Raw genomic sequence first — 27,222 nt, 5'->3', positions numbered from 1 at the left:
AAGGTTCCCTTGTTGTGTCTCCTGCAAGGTGTTCTCACCAGCCCTTGATTCCCCTGCAGTATGTCCGGGTTTCCCAGGACACGCCCTCCAGTGTCATCTACCAACTCATGACCCAACACTGGGGCCTGGATGTCCCTAACCTCCTCATCTCGGTGACTGGTGGAGCCAAGAACTTTAACATGAAGCTGAGGCTGAAGAGCATCTTCCGGAGAGGCCTGGTCAAGGTGGCCCAAACCACAGGTGAGAGCTGAGGTCCCGCCCAGGCCATGAGTATAGCTCAGGATGAAGGCTGAAGGCTGAAGGAGAGTTTTGGGGATCAATGTTATAGGTACTGGGAAACTCTTGGGGATAGCTGAGTTCATACCCCGGTTTGGGTCAGATTCCTTTGGTCCCTCATCTACAGGCAGCCCTTCCCTTGATGCCCAGCTGCCTCTCAGCTCACACTACTCATTTCCCTGACGTTTATAGTTGCATAGCCACTGCCATGTGCTAATGGGCTAGATTAAAAAAAAAAAGATTTTGCTTTACTTAGTGCCTGTGTATCTGCATGTCCGTGTCTGTGTGTGTGTGTGTGTGTGTGTGTGTGTGTGTGTGTGAGTGTGTGAATGTTACATGTGCTCAGATGCCTGTGGAAGACTGACAATAACATTGGATCCCCTGGAGCTGGAGTTAGTTATAGGTGGTTGTGAGCCTCCTGACGTGGGTTCTAAGATCAGAACTTAGGTACTCATAACTACTACTGTCTCTCCAGACCCTAGATTTGATTTGATTTTAATGTCCACATCACACGTGTCTTTGAGGCACTCATTTCAGAGGTCTGGCCAGCACTGTGCAGTGAGCTCACCACCCAGACAACAGCAGATGGATCATGGAGCAACAATGAGAGCTCTGCCCACATGCCCTTTCTTTAGGGCTCAGGCAGGGCCAGCAGACCCCACTTGTCACTTGCTGCCCTATAGGTAGAACCAATTCACTCAGCCCTGGCATTCTTACCCTGACCAGTATGCAATGCACCCCTGAGGGTAGGGGAGACAGCGACAGGAAGAATGTCCCCTGTAGGGGCCACCGTAAGACACGTGGCTTTAGGCGTATAGTCGTCTGTTAGGAGCAGGGCCAAGGAATGGGGAACATGGAATCATCTACCATTCTCGGGTCTCAGACACTGAGAGGAAGGTGGAAAGCGGCAGGTCCTGTGTGCTCCTCAGCCTGGGATAGAGAGAAGGCAGAGGGGAAGGAGGGGCCTGCAGAGAGAAGATGGGCGGTCTTTCCTATTGTCATCTTTGCAATGTGGGGAGCTCAGGTCTCAGAAAGGCATCAGGAAGATAGTGTCACAGTACAGTATCTCCTCCTTAATTGCGCTTTAGAAACCTATCTGTGTGTCAGAAGCACAGTGGGACTCTGGGTGTCACTACTGGCTTGACAAGAGGCGTATTGGAGCCTAGAGTCATAGCCTGTCTCTTTCTCCAGGGGCCTGGATCATCACTGGAGGGTCCCACACAGGTGTGATGAAGCAGGTGGGTGAGGCGGTCCGGGACTTCAGCCTGAGCAGCAGTTGCAAAGAAGGAGAAGTCATCACCATTGGCGTAGCCACATGGGGCACTATCCACAACCGAGAGGGGCTGGTCCACCCCACGGTGAGTAACCAGTCCAGAGTGAGCCTGGGTCAGAGGAGGAAGGCTGGGAGCAGAGGGAGAGGAGCTCAACTCTTTACAAAGACTGCAGGGAGCTTGCTGGGTGTCAGTGTGAGTGTCGGGGAAGGACCTGGTGCTGCAGGGCACGGGTCTGACTTAGGTAATGTAATACCTCGGACACAGTGAGCAGGGTGGGTGGCTAACATGGACAGCCATAAGATCACAGGAAGGATCCACATGCCGGTTATTACCAGGTCGGGGTACATCTCAAGAGTTGCTTGGATAAGAAATGGGCTTCAAGGAAAGGGAGTGACAGACTAGGACCACACAGTCAAGCAAGCATGGCGGGGTTAGATTGAGCCAGCTTTCTGACCACAAAGTCTGAGGCTTTTAGCTTTGAGCCTCTATGCTCAGAGGCTTCCAGCCTGGAATTCCACAGAGCCGTGGTTTCTGGCAGTCAGCAGCAGGTTGGGCTACCCTTTAATGCTATACCCAGAGCTTGGCTCAGCAGCTGCTTGAGAATGGAGACTTGAGTTGGATAACTTGGTTTACTAAGGGGGATTTTCTAAGGACACTTTGAATCTGTACTAATGAGGACATGGACATTTAATTCATTGTCAAGGAAATCTGGGGACAACATAGTCTGTGGCTAGAGAAGGTTCTCGTCACTGCTGACGAGTGTGCCTGGCCCAGTGTGCAGTCTTGATCTTTCTTTTGTGTCAGAATCATGGAGTGTCTCCCTGGGCAGGATGGGTAAGACTGAGGCTAAGGGAGGCTTGGGGGAGTTCTGAGCTGAGAATCCTCTGGTTGTTCCACTGTTCCATTCTCTGTGGACAGTAGACAAGGTGTCTGGTCCAGCAGATTAGTCTCCTGGGGTCTCGTAAAGCATGATCAGACTCCTGGTGGCAGAAAGCAACTCACTTATCCACCTACAGTTAGACGTCACTCTCCCACAGCACAGACACCACCAGTTGGCCCCAGTGAAGATGAGGTTCTACTATTCTGGGGCCCTGATGAGGACCCTTCCTGCTCTTTTAACTTCTGGTGATTCTGGAAGTACCTGGAAGACCCCATCTAGATAATTCAGGTTAATTTTCTCCTGTTTGGATTCTTAACATCACAGCTGCAAAAGCCCTTTCTCCAAATAAGGGGCCACGAACAGATTCTTGGGCTTAGGACGTGTATCTTTGGGGGGACATTATCCAAATTATCCAAGCTATTAGACCTCCCATTTCCAGAATACGGGTATGACTTTTTACCAATCTGTGTGAATCTCCCTTGGTCATCTGCAGGGAGGCTTTCCTGCTGAGTACATGCTGGATGAGGAAGGCCAAGGGAATCTTACCTGCCTAGACCCCAACCACTCCCACTTCGTCCTGGTGGATGACGGGACCCATGGCCAGTATGGTGTGGAGATTCCCCTGAGGACGAAACTGGAGAAGTTCATATCAGAGCAAACAAAGGAAAGAGGAGGTACACATGAGCATGCTTCTGAGGGCATTTGGGGCAGAAAGAACTGAGACCCTTCCTGTGTCAGAGCCATTGCTGGCCAAGGCCTGCATTGTGCATGGAGGTGAGATCACATCACACCCGATTGGTTTCCTGGGTCCCTGTCTGCTTCTTCATGAGGACCTGTCTTCTCTTGCTGCCTTAATCCGTGGAAGGGTGTCAGTGTGGGCTTGTCTGTTTGCTGTCAGTTAATAGAACAGTCTACATTGTCAACTAGAGACAGTTTCAGGTTGGGAAATGAGAAAATGGCATCCAGAAATCATAGCTTGACCTCAGTTGCTTGTGGGGAGGTGGAGTAACTCATGTGTGAGATGAGGAGAGGGCCTATGGAGCATGGGGAGGGTTCCAGCTCAGCGCCTGGGTTGTTTGGGATGACTCTGGGCAGCAGATTTCAAGCTTCCCAGTGTTTCCTGAGTCAGGGTCCCCAGTGGGGCCTGGCCACCCTAAAATCACCTCCCCTGGGTCTGGGTGGCATAGAACTTGCGTGCCCATTAAGTTCCCAAGTAGATATGGTGCCTGTATAGGTGCCACACTGGAAGAGCACCGTTTTCCCGAGGAGAACCCAGGGTGAGGTGTGTGAAGGCAGGGACCCTTGTTGGCACTGGGTGGACTTTGCTGCCATCTGTTTCTCCTGCCCTCTGGGTGAGGTTGAGTAGAAGGGGAGAAGAGACATGAACTGTGCCCCTCCCCAGCCAATGCCAGATGGGTCAGTGTCCTCATAGAGGTTCGCTGGGCCAGCTTGGATGTCGAGGTATCATAAAAAGAACAGGAGAGCTGGGCAGTGGTGGCGCACGCCTTTAATCCTAGCACTTGGGAGGCAGAGGCAGGCGGATCTCTGTGAGTTCGAGGCCAGCTTGGTCTACAGGAGCTAGTTCCAGGACAGGCTCCAAAGCTGCAGAGAAACTCTGTCTCAAAAAAACAAACAAACAAAAAAAACAGGAGAGAGAGGCAGGGGGCTAGAGTGGTCCCCTGGGTAGAGAAGATGGTGTTCTGTTTTTGCCCTTTCTGTACAGGAATTCAATTAGGATGGGGTAGGATACAGGTGGGAGGATGGGGTGCAAGGGTAGGGATGTGTAGTGGGTGCCAGGGCAGGCCAGGGATGGGGGTGGAGCAAATGGCCAGGAGGCCTTGATTTGCTCTTTTATGGAGCACGAGCAACTTGTCTGCAAGCCGTCCTCGTTCATCTTCAGCAGCTGCCCGTTATCTACCACTCGGCCCAGCTGGTGCTTCCCCGTGGGATTAGGGGAAGGAAGCAGCCTCAAACAGTAGGCCTGTGCTTCCCCCAGTATTCACATGGGCTCCATGTCTGCCTAGGTGTGGCCATCAAGATCCCCATTGTTTGCGTGGTGTTGGAGGGCGGCCCTGGCACGCTGCATGTGAGTACCAGTTGCTTTGCATCATGGGGCTCAGGCCTTGCTGGGGAGGAAGGGCTGGTGGATGCTTTTATTAAAATCTGGTGCCATCAGTAGCAACACACACAGCGTGCTGCCCTGAGGATGTGGAGGGCAGGGAATTCACCACAGGACAGGGATGTTTCCTGGTGGGAGAAGGGACGCCTTACAGGCAGACCCTCATGTGGGAGAGGTGACTTGGAGTTAGCCCAGGTCATGGTGGGGTTGCTGGCTCTTTCTTCCCAGAGCCTCTCCGGAAGGCATCCACCCAGAGTCCCAGGCTGGCACTCCAACGTGGAGCTTTCTGCCTCTGCCCCTGAGCACGGCCCCGCGGGGCTGCTCCGCGGATTCAGCTTTGAACTTTAGATTGAGAGAATGCTTGAATTCAGCATTCGGCGGGTCTCCCAGAGCACGATTCTATGTTGCGGCTCTTTCAACACCAGGCACTACTCTCAGAGTCCAGTCCAGCTCCTGGAGCTCAAATCTGGGGTTTTTCTTATGGTCATGTTATTCCCCTGGGCCTTGGTCATTCTGGGTCCACACAGCATCCCTGTGAGTGGGTCTGGTCAATGACTGTGTCATGAACCCTTTTGTTACAGCGCTACTGGGTGTTGATTGGCAAGCTTGAGTCAGGTGTGCCAGCAGCAGCTCCTTTGTCTCTCGAATGGCGTAGTGCACTAAACCAGGGACGGCTTCCAGAAAGTTCTAGCTTCACAGGCTCGCTCTAGCTGCAAGTGACTTGCAGCCTCTGCTGCCACTGAACGATGCTGTATTTCAGAAGTGTCAGGGCTGGGTGAGGGCTCTGGCCAGCTGACACTTGGTTCTGCTTTTGCAGACCATCTACAATGCCATCACCAATGGCACACCCTGTGTGATAGTGGAGGGCTCCGGCCGAGTGGCTGACGTCATCGCCCAGGTGGCCGCTCTGCCTGTCTCTGAGATCACCATCTCCCTGATACAGCAGAAGCTCAGCATGTTCTTCCAGGAGATGTTTGAGACTTTCACCGAAAACAGGATTGTGGAATGGACCAAAAAGGTAAGGCATATAGGCATTATGGTCACCAGGCTGACTCCCAGACAGACCAGGACTCCAGGAACCTGAAGTGGGTCAGAGTAGGTACACGATTGAATTTGCAGATGGTGGGAAGCTCTGAGATCCAGGACAGGCAGGGCCTCCTGGTTGCGGAGGTTGAAGCATATGACAGACAGCATGCCAAAGGAGAGCTGAGATTTGAACTCTATTTGCAGAATGCCAGGGCTGTGCTGGGACATCTCAGAGCTTGAGAGTTGTTGTTCTGGGACCCAGAGTGTGTTGGACTGGAGGGATGTGGTGCTTGGGAAGGGCCAGGAAGCACTGTAGAGCACAGGAGGGGTCTTGACCAGGATGCTGACAGCAGAACTTAGCATCTGCAGCAGTGAGTGACAGACAGCACATGGTCCAGCCTTGTCTCCTTATAAGAACACGAATGGAGCCCCCTCAGCAGTGCCCGCCTCCCCAGTCCTGAAGCTGGGCTTTGGGGTGATGCCCTGATGCCTTCTGCAGAATGTGCAGTGAATAACTGTCCTTTGGTCCCAGAGCTTAGATAAAACCCTCAGAGTTTTCCACAGCGTGTGAGCATCCTTGGGTGAGCGTGAACAGTGCTAGCTTTAGCTGAGTTGAATTTAGACCCCACCGGGCCCAGGCCAAAGGAACACCCTAGAGCTAGCCACGCTGGACTGTGGCCATGGAGGGGATGAGCTGTGGCTGGACAGTGGAGTCAGCAGCTCTCTGGCTGGGTGGCTTGGGGAAGCAGGAAGACCTTGTTGTATATCTGCCAAGTACTCAGAGTGGCCTTGTTTGGTGTGGACGCTCTGTGAGATTATTTGACAGGAAAATAACATAAGTTTAGTGAGCCCCTTATCTCCTCCCCTCACCCCCACCCCCTACCCTCTCCTGAAGGCCTTTGCTTGCTTATCCAGGGTGCTTTAAGCTGCTGGGCAGGCCAGGAGCCTTTTTCAGCAACATTATAAATTATTCAGGCAATTCAGAGAACTGAATTTAATCTCTCTTTATCCAAGAGTATTTTTGTTACATTTAGTGTGTGTGTGTTTACTCATGCTCACATGCTGATACCACAATGCATACACCATGGAGGTCAGAGGACATTTTGTACCAGTCAGTTCTTCTACCGTTTAGGTCCTAGGAGATTGAAGTCAAGTCATCAGACTTGGTGGCAAGCACCCTTACTAGCTGAGCCTGTACAGACTAGGGGGTGTGGTTACTTGTTGGGGCCTCAATCCCTTTTGTCCTTTAAGGAGGCAGTATTCCTCCATCCTTAATCTCACTAGCAACCATTTGCTGCAGATCCAAGACATTGTCCGGAGGCGGCAGCTGCTGACAGTCTTCCGGGAAGGCAAGGATGGGCAGCAGGATGTGGATGTGGCCATTCTGCAGGCTTTACTGAAAGGTGAGGCTATAAACAGGGGGAAAAGGACAGAAAGACCAGGACATGTGTGCACATGATGAATGACAGCATCCAATCAGATGCGCTGGGGCCATGCCACCGTACACCCCTGCCATCCAAGAAACAGCAAAGTTCCGGTAGGCTGAACTCAAAGGAACTCATGCCAGTCCTGTTACAGTCAAGCTCTCTGAAGCCAATGTATCTTGAGAATAGCAAGGAGAGGCGGCTTATCCCATACAAGGGAGTCTCAGTAAGATAATGTACAGATTTCTCATTAGAGACTGGAAGGTGGAAGGCAGAGGGCTGTAAAGTGGGGGAGAAATGAAGGTATTCTCAGATAAATTAAAGCACAGGGAATTTGTAATCACCAAACCTGAGTTACGAGAAATGCTCAAGGGAGCAGCAGGGTGAATTGAAAGAATTCAATTCACTCAATGCCGTATGAAGGAATCAAAATCTCAAACAGGCAAATGTATGGGCAGTTACGAAAGCCTATGTCATTATAACAGGCTTATAACGGCAGTATTAGCTTTCTTTGTTACTTAAGAGGTTAAGACAGTAACAATTACTAGTCTAAAAGCTACTATTCTAAGCCAGGTTTCCCAGCTCATGTCTATAATCCCAGTACTTCTGAGCCTGAAGCAGGAGATTCACTGCAAAGTTCAAGGCCAGACTGGTCTGTATAATACATTCAAGATTAACAGGGGAGGGAGCCTGCAAGATAGTGTGCAAAACATCACTACAGCAAACACCACTTGCAAGAGGGATTCCAAAAAGAGAAAGGAGTGGAGCCGCGGGTGCCAGGACCCGGGTTCTGATCTTCACACACACACACACACACACACACACACACACACACACACACACACACACACATTGTGTGTTGGCTTTTGGAATTCTGCTTTGCCTGTTAGTGTAAATTAATGCTTTTTAGAGCGCTGTATCTTGTATTACTATGGTTTTTTTTTGCCTCATGCTGTCTCACCTGTCACAGAGGGGCAGGGCATGGCTGGGAGATGACTCAGGGTGGGGAATGGGGTAAACTAAAGCGATGATCAAAACTCTGCTTCTCTGAGTCTAACAATGAGTAAAACGTGCTTTATAAAGCAGATGTCTCAGGGAGGGTGTCACCAATAAGCTCTGAGTTATCACTTTAAATCATTAAGAAAACTAGAGTCCCCAACCAACTCCCGAGCCCCACACCAAGCCTCACATAGAGACACCTGACACACACTGCCACCCCACAGCCTCTCGAAGCCAAGACCAGTCTGGCCATGAGAACTGGGACCACCAATTGAAGTTGGCAGTGGCGTGGAACCGTGTGGACATTGCTCGAAGTGAGATCTTCACGGACGAATGGCAGTGGAAGGTGAGGCGCCTGCGTCAGTGGGTTCGTGTGCATGTCTTCAAGGTCCTTGCTCCCCCCCCCTCGGGGAATAGGTGACCAGGGTGGATTCCATCCTTCAGAAAAGATATCACAGCCACTCCTTCTAAGGTTCTAAGCTCAGAGTTCTAGGGGGTGCTGACCTAATGCGCCGGCCACTGAACATTGCTCCCTCTTAGCCCGCAGATCTGCACCCCATGATGACAGCTGCTCTCATCTCCAACAAACCTGAGTTTGTGAGGCTCTTTCTGGAGAATGGGGTGCGCTTGAAGGAGTTTGTCACTTGGGACACTCTGCTCTGCCTGTATGAGAACCTGGAGCCATCCTGCCTCTTTCACAGCAAGCTGCAGAAGGTGCTGGCTGAAGAACATGAACGCGTGGCCTATGCATCCGCTGCACCCCGGCTGCACATGCACCACGTGGCCCAGGTGCTGCGTGAACTCCTGGGGGACTCCACACAGCTGCTGTACCCCCGGCCCCGATACAGCGACCGGCCGCGGCTCTCGCTGCCCATGGCACACATCAAGCTCAATGTGAGTCCTGGTAATGTGGGTGCCAGTGATGGGGTTGCTGGTGTCGGGAGGCAGTGTCCATGCTGGTTCCTTGGTGGGTGACTGCTGTGTTCTCAGCTGTGTTATGAGCTCTTGCATTCATTAGGAAAGGAATTGATAAATATGTGTGTGTGCGTGCACGCATGCATGTGCCTGCCTCTAATTTCAGCTCTCAGGAAGCTGAGGTAGATGATAAAGAGTACAAGGCCAGCCTGGACTGCATAGTGAGGTGGTCACAAAGAAAGAAAGAGGAAGAAAAGAGAGAGAGAGAAAACCGAAACCAATTGACTAAACAAATAACCCCAAAGCAATGGGCTCTGCAGGCTGTCCTGGAAGGCATGAACTGTGTGAAACCCTGCAGATCTGGGACTTAGACAATAGCAACACATTTTCTCACAGTCCTGGGGACACTGTCTGAGGACAGTGACAGGACTGGTTCCTGCTGAGGCCCCTCTCCCTGTCTTGCAGGTGTCAGGGGGTCTCTTGCTGAGTCTGCACGAGAAGAAGGGTGGGAAAAGAGAAGGGCCCTCCTCTGCCAACAGCCTCATTTTTGACCTATTTACCTCCATACGTGTCTATGTGTCTATAGTAGTTACTTTTCTTCTCACTGAGACCAAATACCTGGTAGAAAGTATCTTTTGGGAGGAAGGTTTTATTTGGACTCAGTTCTAGGGTACATCTTTTTCCTCTAATGTGGATGGTGGAGATCCAAACTTAGGTCATCAGGCTTGTGTGGCAAGCTCTTTCCTGCTGAGCCATCTCCTCAGCCCCCAGTGAATCATTTAATTAAGTTCCCAAGAGTGAAATATGCCATCTCTCCATGACTTCCCAAGGCAGGACACACACTGCCTGCTACCTTAGGGTTCTGTTGCTAGGGGCCCCTGTGGGACGTGGACTGTTCTCCACCTACAGGTACAGGGAGTGAGCCTCCGGTCCCTCTATAAGCGATCAACAGACCATGTTACCTTCACCATCGACCCAGTCCGCGACCTTCTCATCTGGGCCATCATCCAGAACCGCCAGGAGCTGGCAGGCATCATCTGGGCTCAGGTACCAGGACTGCTTTAGTTGCAGACTCGACAACATCTAGACTGGTGATCTGAGTCAGGCGCTCATCTCCTACAGCAAACACAGTTCATAGGGGACAGTAAGATCTCTAACCTAGGGAGGCTTGGAGCACTCGGTGAGGAACAAAAACTTCTGTGGACAAATAATTCTCAAAAGAAAGTAAAAAGGGCTCGAGAGATGGCTCAGAGGTTAAGAGCACTGGCTGCTCTTCCAGAAGTCCTGAGTTCAATTCCCAGCAACCACATGGTGGCTCACAACCATCTATAGTGAGATCTGGTGCCCTCTTCTGGCCTGCGGACATACGTGTAGGCAAAATGCTGTATACATAATAAATAATAGACCTTAAAAACAAAAAAAAATCTTACATTTAATAAAAGAAAGAAAAGGAAGGGAAGATAAAGGCTTCTAAGCAAGCTGTTGTGGTTATTTCAGGGCTGAGGATGTGGGTAGTGTTGCTCTCTATGTCCTGCCCAGATCTTGCTAGCTCTGTGTGCATTATACCTGTTAGGGAGACAAGGGTATGGTACCATGGTTCAGTACAAGAGGCTGCCATCAGAGGGGTTATATGTTAATGTGGGGTGACTATTTGTTTATATGAATGCCCCCCCAAACTTCAGGTCATAAACATCTCTGTTCACTATAATAAGTTTCTAGATACAAGGTGGGTAAACCTAGTGACTTCCCAGGTCCTCACAGTGCCCCTGTGTCCCAGAGCCAGGACTGTATTGCTGCAGCCCTGGCCTGCAGCAAGATCCTGAAGGAACTGTCCAAGGAGGAGGAAGATACAGACAGCTCGGAGGAGATGCTGGCACTGGCGGATGAGTTTGAGCACAGAGCTATAGGTGAGCTCCCTGGGGCCACCTGCACCGTCACCAGGGTCTCCATCTCTGTATGTCAGCTCCAATGCTGTTACCTAAAGTCCTTGTCCATGACCTGGATGTTTCCGGAAGTACCTATGAAATAGTCTTACGCTATGTTCTGCCTTTGCTGGCTCTTTAATTGTCCCAGGCTCTATTTCTTCTCCCTCTGCTCAGGCGTCTTCACTGAGTGCTACCGGAAGGATGAGGAGAGGGCGCAGAAGCTTCTTGTCCGGGTGTCAGAGGCCTGGGGGAAGGCCACCTGCCTGCAGCTGGCCCTAGAGGCCAAGGACATGAAATTCGTGTCTCATGGAGGCATCCAGGTGACTCCCTGAGGACCCTCTGATGACATGGCTGCTCCTAGCAGTGTGACTCTTTGGTGGCTGGGATAATGCCTGGTACCTAGGCATACGCTGACGGGCGGGCAGGCTATTACCTCCTGGTTAGGGGATGGGGAAACTGGTACACAGCAAAGTCAGTGGCCGGTGGACACGGAGGCAGCTGCTCAAATGTCAGGTGGCCCCCAGTGTACTTTCCAGGAACCTGTGCCTTCTGGGGGGGTCTCAGGAAGGGCAGCAGGATAGTGTAGCCTTCATGGAACATTAGACAATGAAACCCACTCCTTTATTATTTGGATATCCTTGGAGCACAGCCTCATGTTGTTATCGTGTTCATAGGACTCCATGTGTCCTGCGATGTGCAGAGCCTGGGGATTACCAGGGAGGGATCAAACCCTGCCCCATGGTGTCAAAAAGGGTCTGCTTATGACAGCTTGGGACTGCATGGCCTCGGGACCTTGCAGAGATTGGGGGTCCTGAAGCTGGAGGAGGGATGGCAGGCAGGAGGGGAGTTAGAGCCCTGTGTGATAAGCCCTGCTTATCCATCACTTATCATCTACCATGACCTGACTCCAACCACTCAAAACCCTGATTGCTCTGCTGGCTGACCACGGGGTGACTGTCATGCTGGCCACTTGTGGTTAGGGGTTCGGAGCACAGTGATTAGGGGGACGTGACTAGCACTCATTCTCGGGTGGGGGTCAGACTGCTGGGTGGCCCCCTACCCTGAGACCACGCTGTCCGCAGGCTTTCCTGACCAAGGTATGGTGGGGCCAGCTCTGTGTGGACAACAGCCTGTGGCAGATCATCCTGTGCATGCTGGCCTTCCCACTGCTCTTCACCGGCCTCATCTCCTTCAGGTGAGAGGGAGGGTCCAGGCTTCTAGGAGGTGCAGGAAGTAGAGGGGGTACCGCCGTCCTCAGTGCCGCCTTGGGTCAAACTCTTCTGTGGCCCAAGTGTTCTGTTGTATGCTGGTGGTGTTGATGAGCCCGTCTCTTGGCCTCAGCTCCATGGCAATAGGGAGCACAGGGTGGGTAGACTCCTTGATGCTGCGGCCAGACTGGGTGGAGGACTGAAGACCGGGTCTGCCTGTGATTCACTGTGGTCACCTCAGAGTGCAAGCGCACTTGTGAAGATGTTATTTCTATTTTGCTAGATAGCATCTCTGGGTTCCCTGGGAGTTCAGGAACAGATGCCAAGCTCCAGGCCAGGTGGCCAGTGGCAAACCCTGTCATTGCCATAGGCCACATGCTCTATCACCTTCTCAGGCCCTGACGGTTGGGGGTGTGTCTTAGGGGAAACAGGGGCGGCTCAGGTACTAAAGCAGTTTCAGTCTGCCCTGCTTTCTGAACTCCCACCCTGCACAGACCCAGGAGGACGAGAAATCAATCTCACATCCTTTCAGGGGTCGTGGACATCGTCATGTGAAACTTCCTAGTGTTTCCCCTGCTCCCCATTATCCCTGAGGGGAACAGAGCTGCACCTGTGTTTCCTGTGGCAGCTGTGGCAGGAGGCTACACATCAGTGTGTCCACCTGGGTACTCGGTCACACTGTTAGAATAGCCTTTGTGACAGTAATGGCAGCTGGTCCCCATTTGTGGGGGCACCTGAGGCCCGAGAAATCCATCTAAGAACTCACAATAGGAGCATGGCTCAGGGAACCTAACCCAGGTTGGGCTTATAGCCAGGCCTCGGCCCTGGATAGGAGCTGCGATGTTCAGTCCGGCAGGATGTAGAGACTCATGCCCTTTTGGGTCTGTGCAGGGTTTGGGGTCTTTAGTGCCAAGGCTGTGCTGGCCTGTCTAGAACTGCTATGTGATCTTTGGTACCAGGTTCCTTTCCTAGTATATTTGCCCCTTGAGCCACGTGTCTCTCAGGGCAAGTGGGGATCCTGAGGACTGTGGGGTGTTGGGTTTTCAGCCTGTCACAGGCCCCTGAGGTGTCTATTGCAGGGAGAAGAGGCTACAGCCCCTGTGCCGCCCAGCCCGTGTCCGCGCCTTCTTCAACGCGCCTGTGGTCATCTTCCACCTGAACATCCTCTCCTATTTCGCCTTTCTCTGCTTGTTTGCCTACGTGCTCATGGTGGACTTCCAGCCCTCGCCTTCCTGGTGCGAGTACCTCATCTACCTGTGGCTTTTCTCCCTGGTGTGCGAGGAGACACGGCAGGTGCTCACTGCCCCCACACCAAGTGTCTGTCACTACCGAGCTCCATCCAGGCCCCCGGGAGCTGGGTGGGACCCCAGGAGGCAGGCACCCACTCCTCTACCTGGGAGCCTTGCCTCCATGGTCTGACTGCCTTGCCTGAGGCTCGGTGGGCTAGGCGATGGACAGTTTCCAGTGCCCCAGAACTTGAGCTGGTTCTTTGTGACCCAAGGTCCTCCAGCTACCCAATCACGTTCTGTGACTGCCTTAAGTTGGCAAGTCCCCCTACATCGCCAAGTGTGGGGCTCTGTGTGGTCATTTGCAAAGGACGCAGACTAATGGAGAACCACGAGTATGGCTATGGCTCATTCCAGAAAAGGGCTTAAAGCCTGCCAGATACAAAGGTGCCATCCATCCAAGGACTGTTGGTCCAGAGCACCCAGAGGTTCCCTCCCTGAGGCAGGGGCAGAACATGATTCTCCCTGCAAGGGTGTGTAATGACATCCAGGGTTCTGATCCTTCGGGCCAGCCTCTGTAGCCAGACCCTCCATGAGAGTCAGAGCTTCTGTGTCCCCTGAACTCACCTCAGCTGGCAGCCCAGCATAGAGAGCATGTGTCTCCTGGAATCTGTCTCTCAGGTCCAGGGAAAGGACATGCCCGACCATCTTTGGCAGGCCTGTTACCAGAAAAGGGTGAGAATTCCTGCCAAGCAGACCACGTGAGGATCCTGGGGTCTCCCCCAGGCCCCTCCTTCCTGGGTTGTCTCAGGAAGCGGGTGTCATTCTGGACAGAGCAAAGATCCTTGTGGGAGGAGCTGGTAGGGAGAAGGGAGCTTCTCCTGCTCACATATAAGTACACACTTACACTCACACATATGTACATGCGTGTATACACACACACACACAGGTTTAATAGAACCCCTGGTTCATGAGAGTCTAGCAGGGAAGTGTGGCCTGCACTTACCTCTGCTCTTGCTATTCCTGGATTTGTTGAGTGCAGAGGTCCCCCCTGTGTCCTGCTGGCCCCCACCACAGCCAACCTCTGCCCACAAAGAGCTATCAGTGTGATGGGGATGAAGATGCTGGCCTCCCTAACTGTGGTCTCCTCAGTAGCTCTTCTATGATCCCGATGGGTGTGGGCTGAAGAAGATGGCGTCCCTGTACTTCAGCGACTTCTGGAACAAGCTGGACGTTGGTGCCATTCTGCTCTTCATAGTAGGACTGACCTGCCGGTGAGTGGCCAGGGTACCCCTGCCTTCTTCCTGAGGGGCACCTGGACCCAACCAGCTTAAGACAGGGTGGGGAACTGGCTTTGCCCCTGACAAGGTAATCTCTGAACCCTGGCTCTTGCCTGTCTGTGGGCACAGTGACGGCTGAGACCATACCTGCCCTTGATGCTGCTAGAGAAATGGTGTTGGGGTGCATGACTGTTCTTCGTCCATCTTGGGTTGCTGTCACATGTGAGGCCTCCAGTCATTATTGTTTGTCTCAGCCTCCCAGACATACAGTGTCCTCTTTGCTCCTCCCTGCTGGGTTACATCTCGCGACAGCTTGTGTATCTGAGAGGTGGTGGCCCTCTTTCTTCTTGAGGTGGGATGGATACGGCCAAGGCTCCTGGAATTCTTCCTGGGATGCCATTGCACCTGAGTGTCTGGTTTCTACTAAAGCCAACTCAGTTCTCCACAGATATTTTACTCTTGGTGTTACCATCACCTTTGGTATATTTGGCCTGGCTCCTCCAGAGCCCTGTACCTCCAAGGTCCACCCCAGGCCAGGGAGAGGCTTTAGAAACCTCTGCCTTCTGGCGAATAGAGCCTGAGGTGGTACCTTGCCCACTGCCAGGCTCATTCCAGTGACACTGTACCCCGGGCGCATCATCCTGTCTTTGGACTTCATCATGTTCTGCCTCCGCCTCATGCACATCTTCACCATCAGCAAGACGCTGGGGCCCAAGATCATCATCGTGAAGCGCATGGTGAGGACACAACGGGCTTGCCTGGGCGGGGCTGGAGCCCACGGCTGCTGTGAGGGAAGCTGAGGGCTGTGCCCAACATGAAAGAGGCAGGACGGTACTAGAGCTCACCATTTGTCTTGCCTCTGCTTCATCCTATTGTCTGGATATTACCTCCTTCAGGCTGCCTTGCCCATTTCTCATTTCACAGCCCCAGCGTGGGCCCCGCTGCTGCTCAGATGCAAGCCTGAGTCATTATTTGAGTCATTATTGTACAACTCCATTCCACATCTTGGGGTGTTTCCCGAAGATGTCAGTGAATGCTCTGTGAGATTGCGGGGAGGCCCTGGGTTGCTCCCCGGCATCCTGCATTCATGTCGGGGTGACGACGGAGAGAGGAGATCCAGGATGGGAAGTACAGCCTTTGCTTCACTCTCTACAGATGAAGGACGTCTTCTTCTTCCTCTTTCTCCTGGCGGTGTGGGTGGTGTCCTTCGGAGTGGCCAAGCAGGCCATCCTCATCCACAACGAGAGCCGGGTGGATTGGATCTTCCGTGGGGTCGTTTACCACTCTTACCTCACCATCTTTGGGCAGATCCCAACCTACATCGACGGTAGGAGCCAGGTTGTGGGCATCTAAGGGGTAAGGCGGATAGGGAGAGATGGAGTGGGGGAGCTCCCCAGGGCCATCTAAGAGTCCAAGGTTACAAGAGATAGGGTTCATTTTCAGCCAGGCTGTGTGGCTTTCTAGGGACCAGGAAAGCCCAGGGCTCCACTGGATGCTGACAGCTCTCACAGAGAGTGGAGGGCACCCAGATTTCCCAGCCAATGAGGAGCGTGACAGCAGGAACTTAAGCTATGCAGAGATGTCTGGGGCACGGTTGACAGTCCACAGCATTAAAAGTCACCCCATTCCCCTCTCTCACCCCACTGGAGTCAGAAACGACTGCTTACTCTCTTGTAGAAAGACAGCTTCTCAGTGTGAGTGAGTGTGTGTCTGTGCCTGTGTGTGAGCTTGCGTGTGCTCACACAACTTATGTGAGGGTGTGTGTATGTGAGTGTGTGCACATGTGTGTGGGTGTGTATGCGTGTGTGGTGGCCAGAGGACAACCTCCGGTGTCATTTCTTAGGAGCCACCCACCCTGTTTTTGTTCTTAGTTTTTCCTTTATTTTTATTTTATGTGTATGAATTTGCATTCATGTATGTCTTTGCACCATATGTGTGCACTGCCCAAGCAGGTCCAAAGAGGGTATCAGACCCCCTAGGACTTGAGTTACAGACAGCTGTGAGCCTCCATGTGGGCGCTGGGAACTGGACCCAGGTCCTTAGGAAGAACAGCCAGTGCTCTTAAGTGCTGAGCGTCTTTCCAGTCCCAGACCCGCCCTTTTATGAGACAGGATCTCCAATTGGTTTGGTCCGAATCTTGCCTAGTAGTCTAAGCTAGCTAGGCAGAGCCCCAGGGGTCACCTGTTTCCTCCTTGGCACTGGTATTGGAAGCACGAGCCATAACATCTGGCTTTTAACATGGCTTGAACCCAAGTCATACCACAAAGCAAGCCTTTTACTGATGGAGCTATCCTCCAGTCCCACGTGTTTCTTAAAGCCAGCTTCTTTTAGGTAGATTTCCTGCGTCATAAGCTACCCACAGAAGGTCTACACAGGCATGGCGTATCATGGAAGCCAGCTTCATCCCTCATCCCTTCAACAGCCACTGTCCTCCTCTCTGTGTCCTACAAAGCCACCCGTCTGCTGCCATCCACACACATTTGCCCTCCCGGACTTGTCACACACGTTAGACCTAATGTGGCGTGCAGTCAACCGGGTCTGGCTTTGTCACCCAGTGTCACATTTCCAGGGATCTGTGTGTGTGTGTGTGTGTGTGTGTGTGTGTGTGTGTGTGTGTAGGGGGCTGCAACAGTTATCAGTGCTTTATTTATTTTATTGCTAAATTGTATTTCTCTGCATGGAAGAGGCACATTTTAGTGATTCTTAAGCTGTGACCTCTTGCATTCTTCCTGGGTTTCGGCAACTCAGACTGCTGTTGCTGTGAACTTATGTCTGTGCTTTGGTGCGGGTGTGTTTAACTCTGAGACATGCCAAGCTGCTCCCGTAGAGGCTATGCATTCCAGTTTCTCCACACTCACCTCACACTCGTTACTGTCCATTGGGGGTCAGTGGTGTGTCCTCGTGGCTCTGATGGGCACTTCTGTTGTGGCTTCTACTGAGCATTTTTTCATGTACTTACTGGACCGTTTGTACATCTTCTTGGGAGAAATGTCCATTTCTATCTTTTGCTCATTTCCCCCTTCCATTATAATTTTTATTGTTGAGCTTTTAAGACCTTCGTCACAGGGCCAGTTTGCAATATTTTCTCTTATCACAGAGGTTGTCTTTTTATTTTATTTGTGGAAAGACATTTTCTTTGAAGCATAGAATTTTAATGAGGTGCAGCTTGATTTTTTTAAACCCGTTTATGTCTCAGTGTCACAGTGGAGGAAACATTGCTGAACCCACGGCTCGAAAGGTTTATGTGTGTGCTTTTTTTTATGAGGGTTTATGGCTTTCGATCTTTCTTTTGGCCTCTGACTCATTTGCAGAAATTAGCCTTCAGCCTCGCCCCATCAGCGCTACTGTCTTCTTTCCCTAGACAGCCACAAATCTGCCTCATCTATACACATCTGTGTGTGAGATAGTAATTTTTTTGGGTTTTTTTTTTTTTTTTGGTTTTTCGAGACAGGGTTTCTCTGTAGCTTTGGTGCCTGTCCTGAAACTAGCTCTTGTAGACCAGGCTGGCCTCGAACTCCCAGAGATCCGCCCGCCTCTGCCTCCTGAGTGCTGGGATTAAAGGCGTGCGCCACCACCGCCCGGCATGAGATAGTAATTTTAAAACAAGAATGGCCCTATTTTATATATGTTGGTATTTTGTCTGCATGCCTGTTTGTGTACTATGCATCTGCTTAGTGTCTAGAAAGGCCAGAAGACGGCATCAGATTCCCTGGAACTGGAGTTAGAGACAGTTGTGAGCCACCATATGGGTACTGGTAACTGAATGCAGGTCCTCTGGAAGAGTAATCGGTGCTCTTAAAATTGGAGCCATCTCTTCAGACCCACTGTGCTCAGCAAGGGCCATTCTTTCTCAGGTGGCTGTCTATTGTCCTAGAAACATCAATTGACAAGTGTTTCTCCCTGAGCCTGGCTCCCTGTGTCCGTCACCTGATCCTTAATTAAAGCATTCATCTTAGGTCACCCACCTTTTTCTGCTGTTGTGTGCATCTGGCCTTGCCCAGCCCCTCCTTGCCATGGCTACTGTTACTTGTAGTAAATTTGATATCGGGCAAGGTGGGTCCTCCAGCGTTGCTCTTCTTTTCCAAATTGCTTTGGACTCCTTGGGTCTACACGAATTTTGGGGTTTTGGGCTAGAAACAGGTTGTCTCTCTGACTGTTTAAACCACTGGCTTACCTTAGCCATCCTTCAGTTTCTAGTGGACAGGTCTGGAGCTGTTAAGCTCATTCTGGGGTATGTCCTCCTTTTTGTGTTATTGTTATTTTTTCTTGATTTATTTTTAACTATGTGTATGTATATGTCTCTAAGGGTATGTTCACATGATAGTGGTGCCCACAGAGGCGAGAAGTGTCTGATCCCCCGGAAATGGAGTTATAATAGTTGAGAGTCACCCGAAGTGGGTTCTGGGGACTGAACTCGGGTCCTTGGAAGAGCAGTTCTGTGCTCTTACCTGCTGAGCCGTCTCTCTAGCCCCACTTATATATTTTAAGATCCTTTCCTGATAATTGAATTTCTCAGAATCAAGACCCATCCACTCATGTCTGTAGCCATGAAAAGTGCCTTGGGGGAGGGCTGGCTGGATTCTGGAGTGCAGGCTGCCAACCTGGGCAACAGCTCTGGCTCCAGACTCCCATAAGCAGCCACTTCCTGCTTGAGGATTCTCAAGAACAGACAGACCTCTTGTCAGCCTTTGGACCCTAGCCGGATACCCAGTCCCTGACTCTTGGGATGTCTGAGCCTATGGGGACTCTCAGTGCCCCAATGGCCAGGGTCCCTGGCAGCCAGTTCCTGGAGACTGACTTCCTGTTTTCTGGTTGCCCCGCCCACTCCCCACAGGTGTGAACTTCAGCATGGACCAGTGCAGTCCCAACGGCACAGACCCCTACAAGCCCAAGTGTCCCGAGAGTGACTGGACAGGGCAGACACCCGCTTTCCCTGAGTGGCTGACGGTCACCCTGCTCTGCCTCTATCTGCTCTTTGCCAACATCCTGCTGCTCAACCTGCTCATCGCCATGTTCAAGTGAGTGTAGGCGTCCGTGCAGGGAAAGGCGGTCCTGGGCTGGTGTGTGCACTGGCAGGCGAGTGTGTGTGGAGCCAGCGTGGCATCCTGTCTGTGTCACTGCTCCCAGGGGTCCAGTAGCCCCTGTCCGCTGACTTTGGGGTCATAAAACCCACTCCTATTCCAATTGGAAACAGGTCAGCCATGGAAGGCCCAGCTTGCCCACCGTGAAACCCTTGAGCCCTGGGCCCTCCTGTCTCCACAGACAGGTTTCTGGTGGCCGTGACCTTTGGCGTCTCTCCAGTGTGGTGTGAACCATGTACTCTCTTTCTCACCAGCTGACTTCAGGGGGATACCCCTTCTGTTTTAGAGTATCCTAAACACTGAGAGCTACATGTGCTAGCTAGATCTGAGGTCAGGGCAGGAGGTGTGGGTAGGGGGTGGGGTGGACTCTGTCTCTCAGGCCGCAAAAGCTATCTGATAAAGTGGCATGGGTCATTTCCCTGGCTCCTGGGCTTCTCTGTGATTCTTGGGTACCTGAGACAGCGTTCTCTACTGCTTCAAATCTAGACAGACAGACAAGCTCTTCAGTGCTGTCCCCTCACAGACACCGCCTTTGTTTATTCATGAGTACAAATCTAAAATCCCTGTGATTTCCTGTCCTTGCCCTTGCCCCGAAGCTGGCTGCCACTTGGCGTTTGGCTTCCTTCCTGCTCACCTGCTTCTGCTGTACTTGGCCCTGGAATGTTGTGTCCCACAAACATTCTGATCCATATACCCCTGCCTCCTGGGGCCCGGAGAGATGGCTCAGAGGTTAAGAGCACTGACTGCTCTTCCAGAGGTCCTGAGTTCAGTTCCCAGCAACGATATGGTGGCTCACAACACCCCTGCTTCCCACCAGCTACACATTCCAGGAAGTGCAGGAACACACAGACCAGATCTGGAAGTTCCAGCGCCATGACCTGATTGAGGAGTACCATGGCCGGCCCCCGGCCCCACCCCCCTTCATTCTCCTCAGCCACCTGCAGCTCCTGATCAAGAGGATTGTCCTGAAGATCCCTGCCAAGAGGCACAAGCAGCTCAGTGAGTCCCTCCCCCCCCCCCGACACCGTGCAGTCCCACCATCCTGGGTGCAGGTGTGGGGGTTCCTTCCCGAGTCCTGGACCATGAGTAAATACACGGATGTCTCATGCTGCTGGGTTTTTCCCGCACCTGGTATGGACGAGTAGCTCCCTGGATCTGGATATGGGCGATGGACCCTTTCCAGGGAGCTCTGGGTGGGTCCTCAGGTCCTTGCTCACCCTATCCTGCCTACAGAGAACAAACTGGAGAAGAACGAGGAGGCAGCTCTCCTGTCCTGGGAGCTCTACCTGAAGGAGAACTATCTGCAGAACCAGCAGTACCAGCACAAACAGCGGCCAGAACAGAAGATCCATGACATCAGTGAGAAGTACGGAGGTGGGGATCCCCGGGGAATGCATTCAAGTCACGTCCCGCAGCTCCAAAGCCACACCGAGTGCGGTCCCATGGGGGAGGAGGACTCATGCTCAACTTGTGCGAGAGAAAACCAGATGTCATTGTGTCTAGACAGGCAAACAGGGCACCTGGTTGTGATGATGATGATGGCAGATGATGAAGGTGATGGTGATAACAATGGTATTGATGGGTCGTGGTGATAATGGTGATGAGGCTGATGTGACGTGATGGCAACATGATAGCGATGATGTTGGTGATGGTGATGATAATGGCTGAGATGATGGGGACTCTAGTGATGATGTTGGAAATGAGAGTGCTAGAGAGAACAGTGTTGGGAGTGACGGTGCCGCTCCCGATGGTGCTGGTAGTTTATGGTGACGATGATGGCAACATCAACAAACCTCAGTGAACTAGCTGATGATCAAAGCCCCTTGTACCTAGAATGACAAAGATTTCCCATTTGCTTGAGTTTGGGTACAAGGACATCAAGCTAGTCCTCGAGACGCCCTTGACTTCGAGCAGTTGTCTATCCAGTGTCCTTGCACTGAAGGGTCCTTCCTGCTCCCACACCCCCGTCTGAAGGCTGGCTGGCTGGCAGCTTTATTGGTGTGTTAGCTGATAGTTTTGTGAGTGCACTCTGTGGTGAGCCTATCTCAGGTTCATTTGTGGTTTATTGGTGGTTTTGTAGATAAACTTGTTGGTTTGGTAACTGTATCTATTGAGTGCTTGCTAACGTACTGTTATCTTTTGGTAACTGTGATAAAATGCCTTGACTTATAGAAGAGTTTATTTTGGCTTCTGGGTCCAGAGGGTTAGAGTCCATAATAGGGGCAATAGCATGGCAGCCTGGTGACAGGCATTTAGCAGGAGCAGGAAGCTGAGAGCTCACACCCTGGATTGGAAACCCAAAACTGAGAGAGCAAATCTCAGAACCCACCAGCGACACACTTCCTCCAGCAAGAAAAACCCAAACCTTTCCAAACAGGGCCGTCAACTGGGTACCAAGTGTTGAGATGCCTAAGACTTAGATGGGAGGGCGTTTCTCATTCAAACCTCCACACTGGGCTAGGGTAGTATCCAGCTGTCCCTCTATGAGCTGCCTGAGAGCAGGGACAGAATCTTACAGGGTCCCCACAGTAACTGACCCCCAGAAAAACCCCAGAGCCACACAGAAACTCACTGAATGCTGTGTGGTCCTTGAGCTATGTGGTATTGGCCTGGCTAGCCTGCGGCCATCTGGACTGTGTTCTTTGACATCACATTCTCATTGTCTATTTAAGGGCAGGTGCCAGGGTCCATGCAGCCCCTTAACACCTGCTATTACCTGCTCATCAAGAATGGTTGTATGGTGCCATTTCATTTTGAATAATGTCTGTGCCCAATGCCCAGATATTGGGGTGTATGGTTCACAGGGAGATCCTGAAATGGGGCCCATGTCTGGATGCTCCATTACCAGGATGGTCTTGAAGCGGGATCAGTAGTGTTAACATGAGGGTTCTGACGGCACAGCGTCAAGGGCTTGCTGTGGACTGAACATGTGATCTGCTTCCCTACCCTAGCCTTTCTTACAAAGAGGTGTTGGTTATTCCATCTTTGCCACTGAGGAGCCAAAGACACAGAAAAGGGACGGAAGTAGACTAGTCCAGTGTTCACTGCTGGAGAGCAGTGTAGCCTGGGGGTTTGTCCTGGTGATTTCACTGCCTGCTCTTCCAAAGGTCCTGAGTGCAATTCCCAGCAACCACATGGTGGCTCAAAACTATCTGTAATGAGATCTGGTGCCTTCTTGAGGAAGAGACCTGGTCAGTCATCCTCATCAACTTAGACCATGAAACCCAATATGGACAAGTTCAACAGAACCACCATATATGGGCTGCCCGTGCATGCTTCAGCATTGCCAGGGCAGAAATTTCATTTTTGTTCCTGGTGATTTTTTGGTCTTCTGCTTCAGGGAACTAGGCTAGCTCTGAAGAAGTCAGTCACACAAACCAAGCCCACTCAGCCCTCACCCCAGATTTCCTTCCTTGAAGGAGGCTCAGAATGGATCTGAAGTCCAGTTTCCAGCCTGGAGCCTGGAGGAACTGGGCTTCTCCACTTAGTTCCTCAGGTTGAAAAGGATTATTAAAATAGCAAATTTCCAAGATGGTCCTGACAGACATTCTGGGGAAATACTATCTAGCATGCTAAGATGTAAGAATCTCTGGCCTGCTACCTAGAAGCCTTTAACAAAACTCTATGCACTCGGTCAGGGAGTGCTGTGAAACAGATGAGGGGGAGATGAGTAACCCCTCAAACCCAGTGAGGACCCAGCCACCCACAGCGAAGATCTGAGGCCCAGGGGGGTGCCCTGGTGTGGTCCCAGCTCCTCACCCCCAGAGTATGGCTGGAGTTTGGGGAGTTTCTGACAGTCTAGATGGTTCCCATGGGTCACTGGGACTGAACCGGGGTTCCAAACACGCTATAAGTGTCACTATGACCTGTTTGTTCTCAAGGTTGTCTGTAACAAAAGGCAGGGGCGCCAGAGTGTCTTCTGGGGACTGAAGCAATGCAGAGCGTGCGGAAGTAGACGTCAGCACGCTCAGTGCCGTCCTTAGCTTCCCTTCCTCAGATGGCCGTTTAAAGTGGGCCACATCCCCAGAAACACATTCAGATATTACGGTGTGGCTCACTTTATCACACAAGGATATCGCTGGCAGTTGGCACCGCAGGTTAGAGGAAATAAAGGGATCCCTGGGCAGAGCCACTTGGAGCTCAGCAGGCAGGCCTTGACTTGATGGTAGTTTTAACTGTAAACACAGCTGGCCACTGTAGGAAATGGGGGGGGGGGTTCTGGTGCAAACCAAACACTCCCCAAAAGTCCCAGTGCCCCACCTGCACCAGCCCAGCTGTCACCACAATCTTTGTCATTCAAGATAGCTTTCAAAGCTCATGGCCCAGCACCAGGTGGCAAATCTAGACAAGTGAGCTACTGTGAATGCAGTCACCTCTCCCAGCTGACACTCTGATGGCCACGTGAGCCTGGGTTGCCCTTCTTCTGGGGCAGCTTTATTTTATGATAGAGATGTTATAGATACTTTAAATTCTAAGACATAGTATTGATGTGAGAGCCAGTGGCATGCCATGCCTGGGCTGTTGGGTTTGCTGGGGCTGTCTGCAATTGGGGTATCATGTTTCCTATAATTGTCAGGGTCCCTAAAGCCTGTCTATTTGTCCTGTATCAGAGTGGACACCATGGTGGGTTTGTTGGACATGGACCGTGTGAAGAGGTCAGGCTCCATGGAGCAGAGGCTGGTCTCCCTGGAGGAACAGGTAGGTTGAATTGGGGCCTGGTGGGACATTTTGTGGTGTGGTAACACTGATACCAAGAACTTTGGGGAAGAATAATGGAGGTCTGGAGAGGGGAGAGGGAAAGGGAGAGAGGGAGAAAGAGAGAAATAGATGCAGAGACAGACACAGAGAAAGAGGGGGGAGAGAGAGAGGGAAAGAGATATAGTCAGAGTCAGGGACAGAGAAAAAAGGAGAGGAGAGAGAGAATTTTCCATTGGAGGGAACCCCTTTTTTCTCTAGAAAATTATACCCAAGCTTTTTTCCAGTGAGCTTTCCCCGGGTTTGAACAGTGAGGTACCCACGTCAGTACACACCCCTGGCAGTCCCAGGACCCTTATCTATTTGAGGCCACTTCTTAGACATGTCTTGAGACTATGTCTTAACTTTGCCTGAGGCCAGAGGATCAACCCCAAGTTCTCCTCTGAGGCTGCATGGCCCAACAGGGTGCCCGGGTCACTTGGGGAGTGAGGCCAGTCCTCCACGTCATAAACCACATGCAACGTGGGCCACAGGTGCCAACTTAGTCTTTCTTGGGGCATGCCATCCAGGTAGCTCAGACGGCCAGGGCTTTGCAGTGGATCGTGACAACCCTGAAGGACAGTGGCTTGGGCTCGGAGGCCGGTGTGCTGACCCTGGGTGAGTAGATGGTCTCTCAATAGCTTTCTTTATTGATCTGTATGGTTTGGAGTCTGAGAGATGGCTTGGCAGGAAAGGCTGTTAGAGGGGTTTTGGCTGTAGCTACCTCAATGCCTTGTAGGGCCAGCTCTCACCTCTGCCTATGAGCTGAGCAGGTCTCTCCTGGCTTGAGCAGTTACTGGACTCCTGGGGACAGCATATTTTGCCCCCTTGACCTCCTTTTACACGTCTTGCTATTGGAGGCAGGGAGCCCCCAGATCATGTTTGTCAAGGCATAGAAAGCAAAGCCCGTTTCCTTAGATGTGCAGTAAGGAAATGGAAACAAATGGTCTTCCTTAGGTGTGGCTGCCCCGTAGGGAGCAAACTTGCCCCGATTAATTGGACAGGCCCTGCCACTCACTGCTGAGACATTTAAGGGTGGTTTCAGTAGAAGGCATCTGCTAGGTTGTCCTTCTGTGGCTGAAAACCCTGGGCTGGGACATGGGGTCTTGGAGCTGGCATTCAAACACGTGTCTGTGTCTAGCATCCCAAAGGGCTTTCGATGAACCGGACGCTGAACTGAGTATCAGGAGGAAAGCAGAGGAGCCAGGAGATGGCTACCACGTGAACGCCCGGCACCTCCTCTACCCCAATGCCCGCATCATGCGCTTCCCTGTGCCCAACGAGAAGGTGCCCTGGGAGGTGAGTGTAACTCTCTTATGTGAATTAACACAGGAGGGGCTTGACTCTGGGGGAGGAGAGGTCCGTGTTCATAGTGGCCTCTACCCACTCTAGCCTCTCTGGGTCATCTGTGCATTAGATGAGGAAACTAAGCAAGGCATGAGAGGTTAAATCACATGAGCCATACAGCCAACGTGTGGAAGAGCCTGGTGCCGTACCCTGGCCTTACAGAGCCGTGGCCCAGGGCTGCTCCTGTAGTGGCCCAGGGCTGCTCCTGTAGCTCCTCATGTCCCAGCTATGCTGGGCCTCTCATCCCATCCAGGCCTTCTTGTTCTTGACTCTCTGAGTAACTACTACCACCTTTTTGAGCGCGGGGCAAAAAGAGAAACCCATACACAGAGATAACAGCACTGAGGAGTTCACCTGCTTGCCATTGCAACCCCCAAGGTTTCTCTCTGTTCTTCTGGAACATTCTAGCCTAAAGTTCCCTTCTTGCTTTCTCTGCTGTATGGAGTTTTTATTTTTTCCTCTAGGGACCCATGCAGTCTGGTCCCACCCCTGGAAGGTTTTAGATCATCCATCGCAGTGCTCGCTGCAATGGGCTGATCCCATTGGAGTGCTCACCTGGAATCCTTCCTTAGCTTTCCAATGCGGGGAGATGCCTATACACACTTGGGGAGGCCATTGGCCCTGATTGGGTAGTGGCCTTGGCTGTAGCTGCTCTTGGACCAATTGTAGCACCCAGGCTTCACTTGCCTGGGAAAGGAACAAAACCCCGAGGAACCTACTTGCTTTGTTGCAGGCGGAGTTTCTGATCTACGACCCCCCATTTTACATAGCTGAGAAGAAGGACGTGGCCCTCACAGACCCTGTGGGAGAGTGAGTGGCCCCTCCTCCAGAGCAACCCTAGAATTTACCTGGAGCAGGCCCAGGCAGGCTCTGCCTCATCTGCCCCAGGGACCCCAGGGCAGCCCTTTCTGTCCTAGGCACAACTCATCCTGACAATGGACATGACTTGTGGCCAGAGGTCCCTTTCAAAGGAAAGGCCTGTGGCCACTGAATTTGAGCCACCCATAGAGGCCGAGTCCCTGTCCCTCTGCTCTGCCATAACCTTGCTCCTATTGGGACATGTCCTCTTCCTTTCCCCCAGCACGGCAGAGCCCCTGTCTAAGATCAGCTACAACGTCGTGGATGGACCAACGGACCGTCGCAGCTTCCATGGAGCCTATGTGGTCCAGTACGGGCTGCCCTTGTGAGTACGCCCAACCTGAGCTGATATTCGTAAGCTGGCCTTTGGGGTGAATTCATCTCTGAGCAAGCTAGCATTTCTTTCTGGTAAAAGCCAACAAGAGAAAAGGAGACTTAACTTGTGTCATTGAGAAGGCTCCTGGATCTACCCTAGCTGGGTCTCAGGTATGTGGGTCTTTTGGTACCTGGGGACTTTGTCTCATGCTTGATAAAGTGGGAATCACAGCCAAGTATAAGGAAAGCACTCTGCTGCCAGGTGCATGGCTGGTAGGCCCACATTAGGGATGGTAACTGTGCCCAGCATCTGTGATGGGCCCTTTATGTGAAGA

General features: G+C 51.9%; 1 protein-coding gene across 7 annotated transcripts in view; it reads left to right on the top strand.

Annotated features, from left to right (window-relative positions):
• The window catches only part of Trpm2 (transient receptor potential cation channel subfamily M member 2), a 52,743-nt gene that overhangs the window by 18,157 nt on the left and 7,364 nt on the right, over positions 1-27,222 (top strand). For 6 of the 7 annotated variants that reach the window (XM_026785637.1, XM_026785638.1, XM_026785634.1 and 3 more), the window contains 24 exons: positions 60-240; positions 1,468-1,634; positions 2,924-3,104; positions 4,455-4,516; positions 5,367-5,567; positions 6,876-6,978; positions 8,223-8,344; positions 8,539-8,892; positions 9,823-9,960; positions 10,691-10,820; positions 11,013-11,158; positions 11,921-12,033; positions 13,126-13,339; positions 14,428-14,546; positions 15,157-15,289; positions 15,708-15,879; positions 19,387-19,570; positions 20,451-20,632; positions 20,867-20,999; positions 24,244-24,331; positions 24,898-24,985; positions 25,509-25,666; positions 26,448-26,524; positions 26,796-26,897. In XM_026785637.1, coding sequence (XP_026641438.1) covers positions 60-240; positions 1,468-1,634; positions 2,924-3,104; positions 4,455-4,516; positions 5,367-5,567; positions 6,876-6,978; positions 8,223-8,344; positions 8,539-8,892; positions 9,823-9,960; positions 10,691-10,820; positions 11,013-11,158; positions 11,921-12,033; positions 13,126-13,339; positions 14,428-14,546; positions 15,157-15,289; positions 15,708-15,879; positions 19,387-19,570; positions 20,451-20,632; positions 20,867-20,999; positions 24,244-24,331; positions 24,898-24,985; positions 25,509-25,666; positions 26,448-26,524; positions 26,796-26,897 — 3,548 coding nt within the window. Of the gene's footprint in view, positions 1-59; positions 241-1,467; positions 1,635-2,923; positions 3,105-4,454; positions 4,517-5,366; positions 5,568-6,875; positions 6,979-8,222; positions 8,345-8,538; positions 8,893-9,822; positions 9,961-10,690; positions 10,821-11,012; positions 11,159-11,920; positions 12,034-13,125; positions 13,340-14,427; positions 14,547-15,156; positions 15,290-15,707; positions 15,880-19,386; positions 19,571-20,450; positions 20,633-20,866; positions 21,008-24,243; positions 24,332-24,897; positions 24,986-25,508; positions 25,667-26,447; positions 26,525-26,795; positions 26,898-27,222 lie in introns of those variants that run through there. The other variant, XM_026785639.1, reaches the window with a different exon arrangement.

Source organism: Microtus ochrogaster, linkage group LG2 (genome assembly GCF_000317375.1).
Source record: "Microtus ochrogaster isolate Prairie Vole_2 linkage group LG2, MicOch1.0, whole genome shotgun sequence".
Lineage (NCBI taxonomy): Eukaryota > Metazoa > Chordata > Mammalia > Rodentia > Cricetidae > Microtus > Microtus ochrogaster.
Note: the sequence above shows the minus strand (reverse complement) of the source record. Positions and strands in the feature narration are given on the sequence as shown.